This window comes from Enoplosus armatus, chromosome 20 (genome assembly GCF_043641665.1).
Source record: "Enoplosus armatus isolate fEnoArm2 chromosome 20, fEnoArm2.hap1, whole genome shotgun sequence".
NCBI lineage: Eukaryota > Metazoa > Chordata > Actinopteri > Centrarchiformes > Enoplosidae > Enoplosus > Enoplosus armatus.
Window position 1 is genome coordinate 13,745,903 of NC_092199.1, and position 8,834 is coordinate 13,754,736.

The 8,834-nt window shown below is 46.9% G+C and overlaps 1 protein-coding gene across 1 annotated transcript in view; it reads left to right on the plus strand.

The window, feature by feature from the left end:
* The window catches only part of grid2ipb (glutamate receptor, ionotropic, delta 2 (Grid2) interacting protein, b), a 28,073-nt gene extending 19,239 nt beyond the window's left edge, over nt 1-8,834 (plus strand). Inside the window, exons 11-24 of the mRNA XM_070927496.1 lie at nt 677-762; nt 1,027-1,177; nt 1,898-2,199; nt 3,314-3,965; nt 4,322-4,494; nt 4,913-5,000; nt 5,541-5,618; nt 6,388-6,584; nt 6,677-6,832; nt 6,915-7,001; nt 7,090-7,219; nt 7,561-7,679; nt 7,902-8,066; nt 8,362-8,834. Coding sequence (XP_070783597.1) covers nt 677-762; nt 1,027-1,177; nt 1,898-2,199; nt 3,314-3,965; nt 4,322-4,494; nt 4,913-5,000; nt 5,541-5,618; nt 6,388-6,584; nt 6,677-6,832; nt 6,915-7,001; nt 7,090-7,219; nt 7,561-7,679; nt 7,902-8,066; nt 8,362-8,433 — 2,456 coding nt within the window. The 3' untranslated portion in view covers nt 8,434-8,834. The remainder of the gene's footprint in view (nt 1-676; nt 763-1,026; nt 1,178-1,897; nt 2,200-3,313; nt 3,966-4,321; nt 4,495-4,912; nt 5,001-5,540; nt 5,619-6,387; nt 6,585-6,676; nt 6,833-6,914; nt 7,002-7,089; nt 7,220-7,560; nt 7,680-7,901; nt 8,067-8,361) is intronic.

Below are 8,834 nucleotides of genomic sequence, written 5' to 3' on the forward strand. Positions count from 1 at the left end.
AGCAGCTAAAGAGTCAGATATTTCCCTCAGGAGTTGGTAGAGAGCAGAAAGAGAGCTGAAAGCAGAGCAAATATTGGACTGACGTTCTCCAGGTGGCCAGAAACAAAATGATTAATTCAGTATTATTACATCTTTTTGGGGGGTCCCTGGGCATACAAAGAAAATCCGGGTAGAGACAGTAAATGAGCTTCCTTCAGCAGTTACTGCACTATTAATATCCCTTGAGCAAGGCATCTAACCCCCAGTCTCTCCAGTTGAAGTGCTCAGAGCTCAGTAATAAGGCTGTGTTCGCACTGGTCAGCTCCCAGGTGGTAATGTATGTAATTGTTAGACTGTTGCTGAAAAAGATGTGTGCTCAGCGAAATCCTCTGTGGATACTTAAAGGTTACATAAGAGAAAAATGGCCATCACCTGTTCATACATTAACTCCATATATCAGCTCTCAGTTTGGAATCACATCCAGTGTTTATTTCCGGCTGAGGCGTCAGGTACTTCATTCATGGTTTCCCCTGTTTTCCATTGCCATCGCTAACTCCTGCCCCAGGAGCCAAGCTTTTGCTTTTCCCCCCATGCTGTTCCGCTCTGCTTCATCCTCTCTCCCCTCTTGGCTGGGGGAGCGGATGGAAGGAAGAGGCTTATGTCCATGTGTCACTGTTCATGCCTTATTGTGCTTTAGGAATTCATGTGGATGAATCCGGGAGCCCGGAGGAGAGGCAGTCGGGAGATGGAACCTCCTTCCCCGAGTCCCCTGACCTCAATCATGTAGGTATAACTGCAGCTTTTCAGCGCCTTGATACTCAGCAACTGGCATAATGAATGCTAGTTATGTTATCTGTGCTCTCTGTCCTCACATCATTTGAAGGTCTGCTCGTAATTACTGCAATTCAACATTCAATTTGATTTGTGGCTGCAGTTAACCTGCGGTCTGCCAATTGTTCCCCTAAAGCGCTTAAAAGCAGCAGACCTTCAAGGCAAATGTGTGGCAGCGATTGTGTGCTAACCAGCTGATCGTGCCTCCACCCGTAGATGACAGGTGTGTACACGGAGCTGGAGAACGTGTACGCAGGGAAGAGTGTGTCGCCGCTGCAGGGCGGCTCCTCAGCAGAGCCCGAGGGCCCGGGACAGACTGAGGCCTACGGGCGCTCTCTCTCCCCCCTCACACTCCCCCCTCTCACAGGTACTCTGGGGCTGACACCCGCGCCCAAACACTCACATGCACACACACATACAATGTGCACATGCTTTCATCAACCATGTGCCATTTAGGCTTGATGCATTTGCAGAGTGAATTATTGAAATATAGAGATAGATATAGTATTTGGATTGACAGCTGCCTAACTTTGGGCCTCGATGGCACACGCTATGTTCATGTCACGTTAGATTTGCTGTAAATACAAGCCGCTGAATGGGGAAACACATTAATTAATTGTGATTAATTACACAACAGTAATAGGAGACGCAGGTACAAACAGGTGACAAACATGGCATTAGATCCACTGACCTACTAAAAATGTCACATATATTAGTAATGCTCGCATGAATTAAGTCCATGCTGCTTAAATAAGTATCTTCCCCAGCTGCAGCCTTGTGTTTATGGTTCATTTAACATTTATAAAATCATTCTGGATGTTTAAACCCGTTGATTTTAGCAATCTGACGTGAACATGACAACCCCTGATTTTTGAATGTGTTTTTAAGTTGGAACTCATTCAAATCCTACACTGTACGTGTGCATATAAGCCTGCAGTTTATCTTTGCTTTGCCTGGGTAACCTCTCAGAAGTCCAAGAATGTCACACATCCTTTCTTGAGGGAATAAGTAGCATGATCCTCGGTGTAAACATCTGCAGTGCGAGCCGTTGCTGACAGCAGCCATCTTTGATTTCCTTCCTTTGCAGGTAACCGTAAATGTGGCCTGACTCTGTCCTGGAAGGAGCCTCTCCCCACTCCCGTGTATGAGATCCACCACCAGAGCAGCGTGGACTCCAACCCTTATGTGAGCCTGGAAAGCCCCCCCGCCTCCCCCCAGCACTCGGACGGCGGCCCCAACACGCTGACCCGCCGCAAGAAGCTGTTCACCTTCTCCCGCCCGCCTCGCAGCCGGGACACGGACAAGTTCCTGGACGCTCTGAGCGAGCAGCTGGGCCACCGGGTCACTCTGGTGGATGACTTTGTGCCCGGGGAGAACGACTATGAGGAGGTGAGGAAGACCCACCTCCAATCTGCTGCATCATCAGCTGTATTTATGCATACACAAAGAGTAGTGTTAAGTTTACAATGTCAGAGTATTGTATAGTATACATTTTAATATCTTGCTCCATGACACCTTGCGTAAATTATGGATACGACTTCCATTTATTCCTTTTACTGAGTCCTATTTTTTTCACTATTCCTTTTAAAAACACTGCCGGACTTTCACTCGCAGACGTCTGTTCAGCGAAAGGAATAACCGGAAGTTCTGCCCATCGCTCATGTTAGGTATCATGAGGCAAGCAATAATGTGGATATTAATTATTATTTCAATTTCAAATTTAAAACTGCTACATGTGCCATTTCTAAATACAAATAAGTCATTTTTAATGCTTATGCTAAAATATTACAGACAATCTTACTGTTGTGCATTTGCTTATTATCAAATAATAAGCAAATTCACATTTGACTGAAGTAATTACGTTGTAGTGTTGCATGTTTACATTAGAGCAGCTCTAATGTACGCTACAATGAACACTTGTGTCACATGAACAGATATATCAAGGTGGTTGTCATGGTTTCAGAAGAAGAGGGGTGCCTGTAAGTAAAACATGATACTCGGTTATAACAGTAGACTCTAATCATATATATATATATGCCTATTTCTGACTAGTAATCTAAGGTTATAATGAGGAGCTGGCTGACTGTAAATCATCAGACAAACACAGCTGTGTTATGTCTTTGTCAGGGTGCTTTTGTGTTTGAAGTGGGGAGAGCAGCATATTGTACATAAGCCACTGGGTTGCACATCTTTTTTTAAAACTGATCTTTTTAGTTTTGTTTTCAGTATTTTACAGTCAACTTTACATTTCTTGTGTTCCATAAATAGATGGATTGGAGCACTGATAATACTTAAGTGCATGTGTTTTAAAATGATGCAGATCAGCAGGTTATTTTCATTAGTTTGTTGGTTTTTAAGTAGGTAAAAAAGAAAGATTGCAAATGCAGATTGATACGCAAGAGTATAAAACTAAAAATAAATAAAACAAAATATTTCATTTCAAGCTGTGTGTGGAGGTGAAAGGTGGTTATCAGGTCTGACGGAGCTTCTCTCCTCCCTCCAGATGAGCTTCCAGGAGGACCAGGACCTGGGCTTCATGCCTCGGCAGCTCAGCAGTGGCAGCAGTGAGGACCACAGTAGCAGCGACGAGGCCTCGTCCCCCTCCTACTCCTCAGGATCTGAACCCATCCCACCACCTCCCACCCAGAGCCCCCCGCCTCCCCCACCTTTCCAGTCTCTGATACCACCTCCCGTTCAATTCATTGACCCCCTGCCGCCAGTCCGCTACTCTCCTGAGCATGTCCCCCGCAGCCGGATGCCCTTCCAGCCGCACCACCCCATCATCCCTCCTCCCCCGCCCCCTCCAAGGGCCCTCCTGTCCAGCCGCTCTCCTCTACATAAAGTGCTCCCCACCCGAGAGGAAACAGAGAAAACTCACCATCGCTTCCATGCCACCTCCACCCGCCTCTCGCACGGCCACACCTCCCTGGGCTCCACCACCCTACGCTCCCAGCCATCCCGCCCCAGCTACCTGCCCCGGCAGCTCAGCCAGCCCCAGCCTATCCACCAGCCGTCCCCCCAGCCCTCCCCTCAGCCGCTGAGGCCGAGCCAGCTCGTCCTCCAGAGGCACCACCAGCTCCACCACCAGCACAGCTACCAGGGCCCGCTGCCGCCGTCCCTCCAGGATCACAGCCCGTCCCAGTGTCAGAGCCAAGGCCCCGCGGGCTCCTCACTGCTCTCCAAGCCTCCGGCCTCTCACTCCACCCTCCCCAGTCACACCAAAACCTATGAAGCCCCACGGCAGGAACACCAGTCACAGCAGGTAACATCTGCATTTACAGTGGTGATGCAATATGGTTTGGGTTTTTTCGTTTGTAAAACACAGGGATGGCCACACAAATAAAACAGGAATTGGCATCATGCAAGCTACTACTTTAAAGTTTTGGTGATATATTTGCCATTACACAATATGCGCATGCAAATGGGAGATCTTCAGACTGAAAGAACAAAAACGAACAGTTTTAGTTGTGAGTTGTTCTACTATGCACAAACGTATTTGATTAAAAAAAAGAAAATGTTTCGATGTCCAAGGCACCGCCGCCCCCACCTCCACCCCTGCCCCCGCCCTGTGACCCACCTCCGCTGCCCAAGCCGGGCCACCACGCCTCGGACACCAACCACATGAGTGTGAAGAGGCTGCGTTGGGAGCAAGTGGAGAACTCCGAGGGAACCATATGGGGTCAGGTGAGTGGTGAACTCTTGCTCCGTTACATTAGTCTTACATGAAGTGAGCACGACTCTTACAAACAGTAAATACAGTAAACAATCACCATACTTGCGAATCTTCCCACCTTGGCTGTGAATCTTCTCACTCCTCCTACGCTTCTCCTCCCGTATTTGGAAAGACCAACTCATCTACTCTGTTGTGTCTCGGATGAGTCACGGCAACATCGAAGCTTTTTGTAAACAGAATGCACGGTGGATCTTTTCTGCTCATATCTAACAAATGTTGGACTCTTTGGTCCCGTTTTACAACCCTTTCAGAAACGGAGAGAGTCGCATGTGTGTGTATATAAAAAGACTTTTCAGACAGATACTTCGAGGTAACAAAGCCTTGACTGTGTCTTCGGAGAGTACAGAGTGTGTCCTTGTCTATGTCTAGCTCGGAGAGGATTCAGACTATGACAAGCTCACTGACATGGTGAAGTTCTTGGACCTTGATCTGCACTTCGGGACTCAACGCAGATCCAGTAAGTTTGTCGTGTACTTGTGATCACGCTTTATTTACGTCATGCTTAATGTCATACGGCGGTTTTATTCCATCCAATGAATTATTATCAGAGGACTAGTTTACAGTAGAAGTGAATCTGTGTGTTTTATCTATTGACATCTCCTGTTTTGTTTTGTACCTTCACAGTTATGATGTTCTCCATAACCTGTTTTGGAGCTGCTCCACTCACCTGTTCGTCCAATCCATTCTCCATAAGGCACATTACAGCCCCCCCCCTCCCCACCCCCGCACTGCTCTCCTGTAATAGCACAGCTCTGCCAGAGGAAAAACACAGCTCACTATTATGTGTTGTACGTGTCAGACATTTTGGCCTCTAGTGACTCAAATGGCAGAGCTGTGTTATTAACCCATCAACCTGCCACATGTAGCTACTGTGTGTATGTGTGTGTGTGTGTGTGTGTGTGTGTGTGTGTGTGTGTGTGTGTGTGTGTGTTGACCCCCCGGTGCCTGGAGAACACATCCTTACACTGTTTGTTAAAATGATCAGTCTCTCCTCCAGAGCCAGCCTTCTTGCCGGAGAACTTTAAAAAGAAAGACGTGGTGGAGATTCTGTCTCATAAGAAAGCCTACAACGCCTGTAAGTACCGCAAAAAACATGGCCGCCGGTCGCACACACACCTGAAAGGTCGAGGTCTGTGAGACTACAGTATTTTACGATTGCTTAGGAAGAGCCAAACATACCCCCTAAAACCTTACCTTTAAACAAAAAAATCTGTTCTTACAACACTAAGGGCCAAACTGAAGAATGAGGGGCCTACAAAATATAATATTTGAAAGTGAGTTCATGTATGAGGTCACCCTAAAACGTCTTTGTCATGATCCAGCTAACTGTCTGTCAACCTGTACTTTTGCAGGTAAGGACAGAAGGATTTGTTGCTCTGACAACAGTTCCAGATGGATTTGAAACCAGCTCCGAAAAAGCAAATAATCCAGACTTGTGTCACATCATTATCATTCTAATCTGAATAACTCACTTATCTGTGTACGAAGAACGGGGCCCAGGTCATAGTAGTTGCCACCCTCTATTCATTTTGCCTTCATTTCAAAATAAGAGCGCACTGTCATCCAGGATCAAACTGCTTTCAAAGAACCAAATTAGCTGGAATTAGTTAAGACACATAATAATATACAATGTGTAACATAATAACTAATATAATTACATTATAGCAGTGACTAATACATGAAATTAACAGTGATAATGGTAAGTGGAATCATTAGCTCTGCTACACTGTCTGTATAATCTTTGGGGAAATAACAACTGCACACTCTGTTTGATGGTAAATCCTCCACGTCTTCCCCTGCTCCCCTCTTCCTCCTCCTCCTCCTCCTCCTTCTCCTCTCTGCAGCCATCCTCATTGCCCATCTGAAGCTCTCCACCACCGAGCTGCGTCAGGTGTTGATGAACATGACCACCGACAGGCTGGAGCCCGCTCACATCAAGCAGCTGCTGCTCTACGCTCCCGACGAAGACGAGGTCAAACAGTACGAGCAGTTTGAACAGGACCCGGCCAAACTGAGCGAGCCCGACCAGTTCATTTTCCAGGTGCGGCCACAAAAAAGAAAAACCCGAGGCGGGCAAAGTTTTAAAAAGAATGATGGAACGACTTTAGTAAATGAGTGTTTTGTATGTTTCAGATGCTGATGGTGCCCGAGTATAAGACCCGTCTGCGAAGCCTCCACTTCAAGACGACCCTGCAGGAGAGGACGGAGGAGATGAAGGTTGCGTACGATTACATCTACAAGGCCTCAGTGGAGCTGAAGAGCAGCAAGAAACTGGCCAAAATCCTGGAGGTGAACATCCAGAGCAAGGAAATGTGAAGCAACCAGTCTGAATGTTAATAGTGGTTACTAAGTGCTTTTTTTTTGCCCACAGTTTGTACTTGCAATGGGGAATTACCTGAACAACGGCCAGCCCAAGAGCCACAGGACAACCAGTTTCAAGATCAACTTCCTAACTGAGGTACAGCCTCGACACCTGTGCTTCAACCAGGTTGTGTTCACTTTCATTTAGATTTTTTAGTCATTCATTCTTCCCTTCTATCTCGCAGCTGAGCACAACCAAAACAGTAGACGGGAAATCCACCTTTCTCCACATTCTTGCCAAGTCTCTGTGCCAACACTTCCCTGAGCTGCTCAACTTTTCCAGAGACCTCACAACAGTGCCTCTGGCTGCCAAGGGTACGGCGATGTTACAGCAGCGGAGCTCCTTAACTCTGCTTTCCCTCCTGAAAATCATTTAATTTCTATACAGCACACAGTGTGCTGGATGCCACTGCAGGGCTGGCAGACTTTAGTAAAAGCGTCTAATTAAAAGTAGATCCATGCTGTGTTTTTAACCCAAGATAGTGGTTTGCATATGTTAATTTGACATCGTCAAACTGTTCGTTTAGACTGCTGGTTAAAAGTCCGATTTATACATTTCCTTGCGGCTGCTACAATCATTCGCCCATGCACGTGTGTTTAATAACTGCTTCTGTTTCGGTAACTCACCACCTGATATTTCCATGTAACTTGTTCAGTGAACCAGAGGGCCATCACAGCAGAGCTGAGTGACCTTCACTCCACCATCCAGGACATCAGGACGGCCTGCCTGAAGATCCCGCCCACCTCTGAGGACCACTTCGCCTCCGTCATGAGCGTACGCTAACAGCTTTAAATATATAATACACATCAAACATACAGACATTTTCTACATATACTTTTTGACACCCCCCCAAAACTCTGGATACTACTTTTCCCATAATGCAACTCGTTAGCGTCCATAAAAAGCTCCTCCAAATCGACACAAGACATTGTACAGCTGTTTGAGTAGTACTCTTCAAGTAAACTGACTTTGATGTGTGACCTTTTGCACACACAGAGCTTTTTGGAGAACAGCCATCCTGCCATCCAGTCTCTGGAGTCCCTGCAGACCCAAGCCATGGAGGAGTTCTCCAAGGTGGCCTCCTTCTTCGGAGAGGACAGCAAGTCCACCAGAACAGAGGCCTTCTTCGGCATCTTTGCAGATTTCATGTCCAAGTTTGAGGTGAGCTAAAACTGTACTGTTCTGACGGAGGCAGCTGGGATAAATCTGACTTGTTCCTGGAGGTGAGCAGCAGCTCATATTTAGATTTATGCAGCAGGTGTTTGACAGATTCAAACCTCCAAAACAACAAGGTATTCAGCTGGTGCTCTCACGCAGACTGACAGCAGCCTGCAGCTATGAAGTGATTAAGCTGCAAAGTGCTGCTGCCTGTGGAATAACCAAATGGGCTCTAAATCTGAAAGTAATCCGGTGAAATAAGCATAAATCAGATGAGATCATGGGTTTTGTCTTGCAGAGAGCTCTCAGTGAGACCCAGACTCCAGAAAACCCCAGAAGCCCCAGACTGTCTTCCCCTCTGGCCTGGTAGAAGCAAGAAATGCGGGCGGGTGTCGGGCCAAACCGACAGGTCGGCCGGCCGGCTCCATTTCCACTCTGCTCTCCACAACCGAAGTGCCAAGATCACACACAGAGACACTCGAACCAACGGGAACAGAGACCACGTCATCTATAGCAAACACAATGGAAATACACTGTATCTATCTGTAGATAATCACGACAGCTAATGAGTGCCCCGTGTGCAGCATTGCTGTTATTTCAGGTGCTGGGTAGAGCAGGGACATTCAGGCGTCCACCGGTCAACAGGAACTCACCGCCCACTGACGACTCCAACCAGTCTTTACATTACATCTCTTTTTAATACATATAGTCGATAGACAAAGATACATTAGAGAAACCATCTGTGTGTTGGATTGCTCCAGTGCATCTTGA